The 13,149-nt window shown below is 35.4% G+C and overlaps 1 protein-coding gene across 1 annotated transcript in view; it reads right to left on the reverse strand.

Annotated features, from left to right (window-relative positions):
- gpatch8 (G patch domain containing 8) overlaps window positions 1-13,149 on the reverse strand; it is a 134,896-nt gene that overhangs the window by 91,469 nt on the left and 30,278 nt on the right. The window contains exon 4 of the mRNA XM_072248982.1: window positions 535-602. Within this exon, the coding sequence (XP_072105083.1) occupies window positions 535-602 (68 nt within the window). The remainder of the gene's footprint in view (window positions 1-534; window positions 603-13,149) is intronic.

A 13,149-nucleotide genomic window follows, 5' to 3' on the forward strand; every position in this document is an offset into this window, starting at 1 on the left:
ATCTGTCTCCAGAAGTTCAATACTATCTGCTCCCATGCCCCTGCAACTCTCATCTAAAATCATAAATTTTTCAAAGGTTTACTATTTCTTTCACTCACTCCCTTTGACTAAATGGCAGATTTCCCACTGCTATTCATTTACACATCCAACAGCTAAAGAAACTTCACATTAAGGAAGTCAAAAAAAAACTGTAGATGAAGGAAATCTGATGAAAATGGTAACGGATAGAAGCTCCAAGATCAGCATATATTTGTGATGTTCCATTGAAAGGAATACAGCAAAGGAGTCAGACAACCATTAATTTCTACATTATTTCCACAGATGCAAATTTACATGCGCAATGATTCCAGCAATTTTGTTTTCTATTAAGGCCAGCACTTTTTGAAGAAGCCATGAAGAGTCTATTCTTTTACCAATTCTTCAGGAGCTTTACAATTTATATAAATTTCAGAGACAATTTGCTGCAGGGTATATCAAACAGTTTAAGAATTAAATTTGCTGTCACAATCACATAATCCAACTCAGCAGCCTTACCTCCATTTCCATCCGGCCCATACCCATGACATCATATTTGACGATAATCGGAATAGGATCTGTCCTTCCTAAAATAGAAGAATACATTTGTAGCAAGAGTAGCCACATGCAGCTATAATTACGTGCTCGGGACTGGTGGGAAAAGATCTTGCCTTAGAGTGCAGAGGCCAGAAAGCTACAGTGATCCAAACAAAAGCCATTCTCACAGCTTAGTTTTAACAGCACTCATTGTAGGTTTTCTAGAACAGTGAAGATTAGATAACACACTCGTGAAAGTCTGCACACTAATCATCAATTGAAGAATCCGAAGAATTTAATGCTCATAGCATTTATCATGCTTTAAATCAAAGCTGCAAATTTAATTCTTCTGAAATTCTGAAGGAGCTATTTATACAGCCTGACTTCTTACAAAGAAGGGGTGAAAGTTTTGAATTTATTTTAAAACTCTACAGATTTAGGTGACATTTGGCCAAGGCCTTATTTAGTTCCTTTTATTGAACCAGAGAGATGCTTGTTTCTAATTTACAAGATTTAAATTTTTTTTTGGAGTTGGCAGTGGAAGGGGACAGGAAAAGGAAGACGAAAAATTAACTAAAAGTGAAATTGAATAAACATATTACAAGATTTTGTATGAACAAAGATTGGGAAAACAAGGAACAATTCAAACAAGACCATTTGCAATAAGCCAAAAAGTTTTCATATATAAAATCAAAAGATGTTGACTGCCTGATTAAGTACCTTGAAAACAATTTGAGTGCAAGTGCATCAATAATGTACTTTGCTTTTAGCAATTCAACACCAGCTGCACTCACTGTACTACTTAATTTGGTTTGGAAAGTAACTTCTCTTCCTGCATTAAGACTTATGATCAAATATGCCTTTAAGTACACTGCTTCCAACCTTGGTCTTTGTTACATTAAAATTAAATTTCAAGCTACACATTTATAATTGTATATAAGCCATAACAGACAATTTATGAACTTCGCAATGCAGGCATTTATCCATTACTATGAGGTTTACAGCAAACATGCTGATGCAGGAGTCTAAGCTGTGAAAAGGACTTATGCAAAGAAAATTAAACTTTCAACTGTACTAATTGAACTATGTTTAAGAATCAGAATTTTTTTAATCCACTCAACCAGCCAAACAAAGCAAATGGGACAGCCTAGCACTTTACTACCACATATCTAAATCAGGACATCAGCAGCTGCCTGCTGAGGGGAATGGAACAATCTACTTACCTTTGATGTTCAACAAATTTGGTGAAATACATATTGGTTTCTCCACAGAAAAGTGGTGTATTTTAAATTAAAAATAACCACTCACTTATTTTTTTTGGGAGCAAGCCAATTCATAAGATAGCATATTGATTAGCCATTGGGCTCTGACTTAATCTGTACAAGAGAAATATCAAAAACGGTGTTATAGAAGTCATCAACTTTTATAACTTATTTGGGTGCATTGTGAAGGGACTCCGATCAGGTTGCTGTACAGATTAAGAAAATTTTACAATTATTAGTAATACTAGTGTTTTTTAAATTTAATTAAAATATTGGTTTGCAGTAGCTTGCACAAGTGCCCGGCAAATGGGTAAAATCAACTTTTGCACAATACTACACATTGATAGAGGAGATTTGATTATTTAAGTAGCACATATTACAAAATCACTTCGCACCACTTAATCCCTAATGGACAACAATTAACACTTAGGACAGATGTATTTAAATAATTTTACTAAGAAAAAAAGATAATGAATATCAAGCAGCAGAATGAACGCTAAACAGAGAAGGAAAATAAGCCTTTCATATTGGTGCACTGATGACAGAGGGAAAGTAATTCAGTCTGAAATAAAATTACCACTGCTAAGTTTACCATCACCACAACATCTCCACGATCAAAATGCTGTAAAAAAGAAATACCACTTGTTAGGTGGGAACAGTGAAGAAACAAGTGTTTAGCAAATGAGGACAGCATAAGATACTACTGAGAACAGGAACAGTTGTGCTTTGCTGAGAGCAAGGTTATGGTCCGTTTTGAGCAATCATTTCCTGGCCACATGGTTTAATTTTGGCAAAATTTAGGTAGGTATTGTGGGTTCTTTTCATCGAAGTACACTTTCACTCCATATTTGCTTTTTGAACAATTGTCAGCACAATATACTCTTAAGCCTGCACTCAAAATCTAGACAGAAATGTGTCACCATGCACTTCTTCAACAATTACTTCATGTGCTTTGATGAAATAGTACCAAATCTATTTGTGACTGCTGAAGACTCCCAATCTGACCTGGTTTGAGTGCTGCACATTTGAACTTTAGGTTAAGGCTGCTCACTTAAGAAACAAGGATTGTTTTTATATTACCCCAGTATGATCTAACAACTTGAATTTAAATAACAACTTTAATATTAAAAAAATGTTTTTAAACAGAATTTGACATTGTGCCACATAAGGAGATTAGGCTGATGAAAGAGGTTAAGTTTTATGCTGCATCTTGGAAGAAAGGTAGAGAGTTTAGCAATGAAATTCCTGAGTTTGAGGTCTTCAGAAACAAAGACAAAACTGGCCGGAGTGCATTGATTAAAATAGGATATGTGTAAGATTCCGGGATTGGACACGGTTAGGGAGATGAGGCATTGAACAACTTGAAAACAAGGTTGAGAATTTTAAAATTTAAGTGCTGGTCACCAGGAGCTAATTTAAGTCATGATGGCAGAAAAGTGGATTTGGAGAAAGTTAGCATATGGGCAAAAGTTTGGGTGAGCTCTTTAAAAAAAATGCAAAATGGAAGAGGATGGGAGCTTAGCTTGAATCACATTACCTGATTATCTAACTGTGAAGAGTGCCACATAATAGTGTTTTTGTTTCCATAAATCTATTCCATTCCCTTCATGATTGATTTCATCTGACACAAATAGCAGATTTGCCAGTGTTGCTTATGTGCAGTTTGTACATACATATATTACATTTTCCCAGTGTTCTGGCTTCCTCCCCACATTCTGGGTTGATAGTTAATTGGGCAGTGTAAAGTTGTAGTAGATCGGGGGATGCTGTTTGGAATGTTGGAATGAGTGTAAATAAATTTTTGATGGTCAGCATAGATGTATGCCTGATGTACGCCAAAGGACCTCTTTCTGTGCTGTTAAGACTTTACTTTTGGCAAGCTGCTGGACTATATAGCTAGTGCTGTCATTTACCATATCCCCAGATCTCCACTTGATCTTGCAGTTCCATTATTTGCACAATTTTATTTTTCAATTAAAAGGTGATGAGAATAGCCTACAAACATTTGGAAATCCAGCTAACCCTCCACCTATAGCCTGGAATTTACAGTACTATGATAGCTGTACTATTCTTTCCATAAAATGGATAGTGGCTTCGGGATTTGCCTGTTCATGAAGGCAAATGTTTATATTCTAATATCGCCGTGGAGAATCGCATTCTTCTAAAGCCCATTTTGCTTACAGCCTTAAACTAAAAAGTCCCTAGAACTGCCGTGAATTTAAAATTGGCCAACTTCTGGTGATACATTGGTGCAACTAGTAAACCTGCAGCCAAAGTTTAATGCTGACCTCCAAGTTAATGTGCAAATTTCACACAAATTCTCTCTAACTTGTCTCCCCAGAACCTACTAAGTTCCTCCACTTGCAATCTATTGTATTAATTGCACACTGAAAAGTTTTGGCATTGTTCAAACTCTTATCTAAGGAAAGCAAACTTAATGGCAATTTACTATTCTTTCAGGATGAGGATTGAATTTAATCAACAAGAACACCAAATAATGTGTACAGCTCAAACCTCTAGAAGGAAACAACAGCTTTGAAAGAGCACAAATGTTGGCTCCTATGCAGAAGTTGGAAGCACCTCCATGAACTTAAGTAGCAGAATCACAATGGTAATATCCTCACAGAAGCTTGACAAAAAATGTTTGCATTATCTTAGTCTGAGTAGCTTCACTAACATGGGCTGTAATTTTACAATGCAGATGCATGAAAAGCAAATTATCTCAGACTTACATCATATACTTAAACAGCCAAATTATAGGTGTTGTACAAATACAATCAAAATTTTAGCTTGCTAGCATTACAAAGATCTAGAAGTTCACAAAACACACACAATTACAAAAATGAAGTCCTAAGGAAGGATCCTGAATGCAGCACAAGGGTAGAAAAATAAGCCCTGCAGCAACACATCTGACAGAAAGAAAAGGCAATAGTCATTCAGTATCAAAATGCGTGGATTATAGAAATGTCAAACATTATTCATTGCAAATGTACATTTTTAAATTACTATTTGCATTTTTGCTAGCAGACATTAAAGAATAAAATGAGTTAAAATAATCTTGAACAGATAGCTGATAGAATCATTTGACAGAACCTATCACAAGTATATTATCAACCTTAAGTAATTTTGTATTTCTGAAATAATCACTTGGATGGGCAGAAAATGAGTAATCTGAATCTTCCAATTTAAGCATCATAATATTAATGAGGATAGTTAAGATGGACAAAACATCTGATTTGTAATTCAACGCTTTCTTTGCCTCCTCCAGGAAATGAAAAATATCTGAATTATCATGCTGTATTTATGCGTTACTTAAAAGTTATTTACTGTGATTCAAGAAAACTAAATCTTTCCCATTACTAAGTGGCTTTTTTTAAAAAAACATTTCAAGTTTTATTAATTGCATAGAAAAATATTTTTATCATTGTGGTATGACTATGCACTCAAGTCAATTATCTTTTACTGTGTGCAAAAGGCAGGAATTCTTAACATCAAAAGTCTGGCAATAAATTAGAAAGGAGTCCGTGCATATGAGGAGAAATCTCTGATTCAGGTAACAAGGATTAATTTTATTAGTGAAGGTTACAATACATAACTCAGTTAAACATAAGCCTACCAGTTTGACTAGGGATGATGCAACACACATGTCACTTCTGAACTTTTAGTGCTAATGCAAGAATTACTCTTGCATTTGCTAAATGGCAGTGCCACATCAACCCAAAATTCGGCCCTAGTGTTCAGCTTTACATTGTAAATTCAATTTTGTGCATCAAATCACATGGTACATAGCATAGAAATGATTATTCAGATCAAAGATAAAATATGCAATGTTTTAATCTTGTATTGTAAATTGCATCCAATAAAAGGCAAATCAATTTGTGAAAATACACTTCACGTACCTGTTAATCTTTTTGCAAGAATTGCCAAACTACTCTCACTTAAGTTGCACTTAACCACTTTGGAATGGCATATTATTACATCTTGCATCATATAAATCAATAGTGCCTTTAGACTTCATGGTCAGTGTGTCAAAATGGTTACATTCTTCAATAACAATCATACTTGAAGGCTACAAGGCTGCATTACCACCATTCTCTCTGGAAGAATCACATTAACAGCAGCATGGGGATTCAAATGCATAACAAGCCCAGTTAAGATTTCAGATTGAGCATCATTTGATGCTTTTAAGGAAGCTTATTTTAAAATAACGCTTGGAAGCAATAAGTGATTTAGTGAAAAATCGGAACACTTGCATCCAGATTTCACTTATCATCAAATGCATATTAAGCGTATATTTTGTATGTGCATTTTCTCAAAGTACTAAAATGCTACCCACAAAGATAATAAGTGTTTTAGAAATAACTACTTCTGCAGGCAAGATTTAGGGTGAAGGAAATGAGGAATAGAAAAAACGCATGGTTCACAATTACTTTGTTCTCTTAACTGGCCAATACTCAAGAGTGAAAGAGTATTTAGTGGAACTGAAGATCAACAGGCGCACTTGAGATATTTGACTTGAGGAATGTAACAACAATCACTTAGATAAATTTCCTAATTTATTTTTGATCATGTTTGCAAGTTGCAAGAAATAATAAGCATTTTCACTCTTGTGCTTGAAACAGTTCTTCTAGTACATGGCAGGATCTTGTAAATTCTTGTGCCTCAATGCTTTTTTTTGAATAGCACAGACCATGAGAATACATACACATGTAGGTGCACATTAATGAATCAAGCAAAAGCAGTATGCAAGTATTAATTTGAGACCATAAAATGGCACGTATGTTAAGACATTAGTTTTGAAGTGATCCACTGTAAGATAATGCTATGCATATGAAAATGCCCCAGTCATGGCCTAGATAACACAGAAAAATAATTAATATAATTAATATCAATACATGAACATAAATCATAAATAACTGCCATTTTAAATATACAAAGTTTCTACCCTTAATTTACTCTAGAACAGACAAAAAGATGACCCACATCATAAAACATTTGGTAAATAAATAAACAGAACAACTTCAGCTGCAAATAGGTTATTAATGCCAATTCTCCTGAATATGATAATGTGTCAATATTACAGGATATTAGACTGATGTGGCTTAATTCCCACCAGATAAACTGAAAAATGAGTCGAACTAAGTTCAACTAAAAATTGTCTAGTACCTTAGTACCTTCAACTCCGAACAGCTAAGATGGCAAATGCAATACTAAACTTCTCTATTGTTTATCCTGATTTAATCCAGTTGGTTTGAGCAAGGATGTATACCCAGCATTGGTAGCTATTCCAGAAAAATGCAATATCTCCTGCACATTGGAATCATGTTTAGTGAAGGCATGCCCAATAATTACATTACCAATTGTTTAAGAAGTGTTAAGTATGGGACTACAATTTTTGCTTGTCACCCAGAAGAAATAGAAAAAATTAGGATTTACAAACCTTGGATGTGGCTACTGATCCTGAACAAATTCTCTACTAATCCTCGATTTTTGAGCATTAATCAAGAATTATCACTAACTACAGAACTGTACCCTGTTTTAATCAGGATCACACAGGAGTATAATTCAATCTTCATGAAAGTTGACTGGCTTTGTACAGGTAGCAGAATTGCTATCAACCTGTAGCTTGTAAAAGAAAATTCACTGGAAACAAATCCTTGCCCAGCTGTTGATGAGAGAGTCCTCATTAACTATAGAATTTAATTAATTTTTACAATAATACCATAAATCGCAGAGTTAAAATGAGTATTATTTTCATTGGATGGATTATTTCTCATCCAGAGAATTTAGTTCAACAGCAGGATGATGAGAATGTACCATCCAGTGTGCAGTTCCAATTAAATGCAGAATGGTATGCCTAATAAACGATGAGAAATAATATGAAAAATTAGCATACTTTAAATGAACCAAAGAACATATTATATTTGAGCACATCGGAAAGATTTTTGTCTTCAAGTAAAACGAAACCAAGGGTCAAAATACACCCTTCCACTACAATCTTTGCATTTGAGTCAGAAATTATTTATAAAAATACTTTTGTGATCAAATATAGGCTTTGAAAGTGAAATTACTGTGTTCTAATTAAATTGTGAAACAACTTAAGGAGGCTTTTAGACACTCCATTAATTTAAATAATCTATTAGTTTTACTGAATTGCTAGTTAAGTCACCTTTACAAGCTAATGAGTTAGAATCACTCCAATTGGTAATGGCACAAACCAAGAGCACTTCAATCAACTTGTGCATACATGAGATAAGATATGCCAAACAGACAAGTCAACTATGGAGACACAAGAAAGACTGCAGATGCAACACAGTTCCACTTAACCTTCCTTCAAGCTATCCTACACAATCATGACAATAAATGGACACCAATATTGGCACACATGCATGTGTCTTTCCTTGCCCAAGTCTGAAATGTTTCTGACTATGGAAGGTACCTCACCACTAATTAATTTGATCTTTTGTCCAACAGAAACTCCAAATTCACTAGTGGACATAAATCCATAACCACATCATTTGGAGCACACTGCTATGATCAGTTACACGGCATGAGGAACTCTGCAACAGGTTGTGTTGACAATTAAGTTAATTACTTATACCATCATTTGATTTCATGCAGATACATCCAAGATGAAGTCAGCCAACTTTGGGCACCACAGTTGTATAGCGGTTACGTCATGCTATCTATTACAGCTCGTGGCGTCGGAGTTTGGAGTTCAATTCCGACGTCCTTTGTAAGGAGTCTCTGCACATCCTTCCCGTGGAATGTGTGGGTTTTTTTCCAGGTCCTCCAGTTTCTGGTCAAAAGACGTACCAGGGAGGTTAATTGGTCATTGTGATTAGGTTAGGGTTAAATCAGAGTTGTTGGGGGTTGCCAGGCGGTGCAGCTCAAAGGGCAGAAGGGTCTATTCCGCGCTGTATCTCTAAATAAATAAATACTAAAAGCGCATTATAAATTGATTGCTCAAGTTCACTACACAGAACTGTCAACAGTTAAATGTATAAACTGTAAGATCAGCAAGGGGCTGGGAAAATGGGTGAGTAAGGTAAAAGGGCAGAGGAACAGCCAAAGTGTGGCTAAAGAAAATGTGGCAGCAAATGAAGAGGGCAAGAGGAAGGTAGTGGAACATGAGGGGAAGCAGCACTGTAAAGCGGGGGCCAGAAAGAGGGGAACATCATTATTTATTACATAATTCAGATCTACCCTGCCAGACTTTGTTTTGTTTATTTCTATACAGGAGTCTGGTAGTCAAGAGAATGATTTATTCAGTAACTTTGGCATGGACCTCCACAAAACGTGGCACTAAATTGTCAAATCCACTGAATATTACCAAAAGTTCAAGAACATCTATAACGACTCTCACTGCACACGATGAGCTTCACCTTTAACCATATTATATCTGGCATATGTTTAATTTTATTAGAAAAAGGTTTTAACTTAGCCAGAAGCAATTTTTGGAGATAAGCACGTATAAAATTAATTCCATTTTGTTGATGCTAAATATCAACTAAATGAATGATGACACAATCAGAATTCAAACTCATCCAATGTAATATAATGTAATCCAATATAACATTCATATTGGGAAATTCAAGGTTACCCAAGTCAAGTTCAGGCCCCTTAATGCACAATGGATCCCACTCTCCCACCTCCACACAAAATAGAGTTAATCTGACAGAGGAAAAAAATGATTGAATCAAGTGGAAGAGCAAACACCACAAGCAACAGGAAAGGACACTAAATAATTTGTACATAAGAACTTTAACCGAATCAGCAGGAGCATAACAGCATGCAATTTACGAAGGTTACTCGTGAGATGCAATGCAAAAATTAATAATGAAAATACTTTCATACCTTACCTGAGCATTTTTGCTATTATATAACAGAACTTTACGTTCTGCTCAGTGCACAAATAAAAATGACCCTGAAGCAGAAGTTGTGAAATTCTTACGTACATGTTAATCGTGATTGTTTTGCTCAAAACTACAGTGCACCCACAGCTACATGCACACAAGCCAATGTTAAAGTGTAGGGTCTCATTGCTTAAGCAGTTTTTGAATGTCCTGATTACAAACAAAAACTGATTAAATCAATAAAAATAGGCACTTACCTGATTCTTAAACAACAAGGTGCACAACAAAGTTGCATCTTAATCACCGCAAAGCACTTACCAGTATAGGTACAATTGGTGCAATTCTCTTTCATGATTCAAAAAGATAAAAAAGCAAAAATCATTAATCTCTGGGTTTGCGGTTATGACTCTTTCCCTTTTGGCTAAAATAGAATGGGATAAGAGCATTGGTATTATGTTCTAAATCTTTCAAAAAAAAAAGGCCATTTTCATCAGGTCATTCTTTACAGCCAAAATACGACTTCAATATGTAGCTTGTTTCGACACAATAAAACTGGTACATATATTTTTAAATAATGCTCAAGATGAAATTTGAATTATAAATTGTATTTCATGAAGATTTTACATTTGAAACATATATATGAATTTTAATATTGGCCTTAGAGAATGACCCAGCTCTAGTGTAAATTTCTGATATCATTATATTAAGGTAGGTATTGGAAAAGCAAAAGTTCATACCAATTTAACACAAAGTGTTTCTCAAACTGTGGAACATGGCAAGGGTTAAAACGTTCCTATTCATCACTGCCACTTGCCATCTCCAAGACATGCAGCAGTACTAAAGTTCTGCTGAACGAGAATAGCAGAAAGAAAGAAACAGTTACCGTGAAAAGGAAGGGTGGTGGGGGTGGGCAGAAAGAGAAGGAAAATGACATCTGTGCAGAATATGTGGATAAACTTATTGATACTAATGTAATGTCCAAAACACAAGTTTAAATTGATGAGCTCATGTCCAACTATTAAGCGTGGTTTCAAGACTTGGCTTCATGTTTATCCTGAAGCTCTAATTATCAATGGCCAACATGCAATGTTGGTGAAGGTGAGATGTGGAAAAGAATACTAAATATTCAATGCACAAGTCCAATTTTTCTAGGTATTATCCACCTGATAATCTGATTAATGCACCCACCGTGCATTTACGAAATCCCAGGTGAGCTCAATTTCTGGCTTCCTTGTTTTGCACCAATATCAATGTGCACGCTTTCAGTCATTTCTTCAATTAAATTAATAGGGTCAAAGCAATCAGCTTTTCAATCAAAGCAAAAATCCCTTTAAGCATCAAGTTAAAGTTCATGCTGTCCAGAAATCTGAAGTTGTGTTGGGCAAAGTAGCATTTACAAACCTTCAACAAAGAAACATTTCGACCAAAGTACTATATATAAGTAATGCTAAATCTTCCAAATCTACTCATTGAGACAAACCTTTAAGTCTGAAAACAATGGGTGCCACAAGGCAGTTTATCCCTCATGTTCCAGAAATTGAAATTAAAGTGTTATAGAGATGCTTTCATGTCACCAATCAAATGATCCAAGTGCTTTAACTCCCCTATTCAACGATTAACTTGTTAAATCTCGACAACTGAACATCAAGATGCCAGCTACATATTCTGGAATTTGTTTTAGAAGTGACAGTTATAGTCAGCAGATCAGTATATGACAGAAGAAGGAGACGAAGGAGAAGGAGGAGGAGGAGGAGGAGAAGGAGTTTAGGTTGATGAAAAGTGAACCACATGAAGTATTAACTCAGCTTCTCTCTTCATATATTCAGCCTGATCTGTTGAGTGCTTCCAAAACTGATTTAAGGATCTTTTATAATTTGCTTCAATGTACATCAGTTTTGATAAAAACAAGCAGCAAATCATTGCTGACTGACAATTCAATTGCCCAGATTTTAGATTCTTTGTTAAACACCAGAAAGTAGTATTAAGCAAAATGAGGCCAAACATCAAAGAAACAACATACAGGAAAATACTAAGCTTGAATTCAAGGTTTACAAGATCTCTAGCGTTCCTTTCTTCTAGTCCTAAGTTCCCATAGCCTTAATGTACAAAAACACAAGAAAATAGGTGGAGTGTGCCACTTGGCTGCTCAATATTGCCACGTCACTCAATTATAATCACAACTGATCTACCCTAGGTTTCAACTCCCTTGTGCCAGATCTCAACATCCCCCAATCTTTTCAAAATTTATATACCTCCATTTTAAGTGTCCCTAATAAACTATGCTACAGATTTGTGGAGACAATTGCAGAGATCCACTAGCCTCTAAGTTTTAAAGGATCATCCCCTTATCCTGAAACTATTCCAACTCATTCAAAACTCTCCCATTGATGAAAAAGTTTCAATCTACACTGGCATTCCCTCTTATGATCTTGTATTTCAATAAGATCACCCCCCAGTCTTCTAATCTCTAAAGAATACAGAGCCAACCTGCTTAGCTTCTTTTCATAAGACAATCCTCCTATCCCAGGCAATTAGCCAGATGAATCACTTTTGGACTGCCTCCAATGATCCTAACTTAAGCAAGGTGGCAGACACCTCATACAATTGCAGCAAAACCTCCTCATTTCTAAGTTTCACCCCTTTATATTGGTATCATCCTGGAATTCATCAAGTTTTGAATGTGGTCACTATCCCTGCATCAAATTCATTTGAAACAGGTCATCAGGTATTGACGACTTGTCTGCCTATTTCCAGGAAGATACCAATAGACTGAAATAGCAAATGAGACTCCCATGTTGAAGGAGGAAGACAAAAGTTATGAAATTATACCTCAGATAGCTTAAATTCTATTGTAGGAAAAATGACAGACAAGATCTTCCATGCTGTTTGAAACTAACAAATATCTAACACAAGGGATACTTGCAGTGTCCTTCAAAGTGAAGTCCAGTGCACACAAAATCAAAGATTAATGATAATGCTATTTCCTTGTTTCCTAACATCAATTTCCCAACCTCATTTTTAGATGACACTCACTAACCTTAGCCACTCACTTTTTAAAAAAATATACTAATAGAAACTTATTCAATTGTACATTAAGATACAAAGGAGCAAATATTCCATGTCAGTCTGTTCAAAAACAAAATCATTTGAATGCCAGAAATATGAAGAAAAATAATTCTACAAATATTCATGCCAGGATCATTTATGGAAGAGAAACAGGGCTAATACTCCAAGCAGATGAGACTTTATAGTACCTTACAAAGATCTTTCAACTACAAATACTGTATTCACCGAGGCTATCGCTTCTAAACTGGGGAGCCAAATGGAGATTGGTAGATACTTTGCTGAATATTTTTTACCAATTGGTAAGATTACTGCCAAACTTTTGGTCATCTGCCATTGTTTTCCCTTCTTTCATCCCTAAAACCCTAATTCCTTTGAAGTTCTACAAAATTCAAAGGACACCTCATCTATCTATC

This window comes from Mobula birostris, chromosome X, assembly GCF_030028105.1.
Source record: "Mobula birostris isolate sMobBir1 chromosome X, sMobBir1.hap1, whole genome shotgun sequence".
NCBI lineage: Eukaryota > Metazoa > Chordata > Chondrichthyes > Myliobatiformes > Myliobatidae > Mobula > Mobula birostris.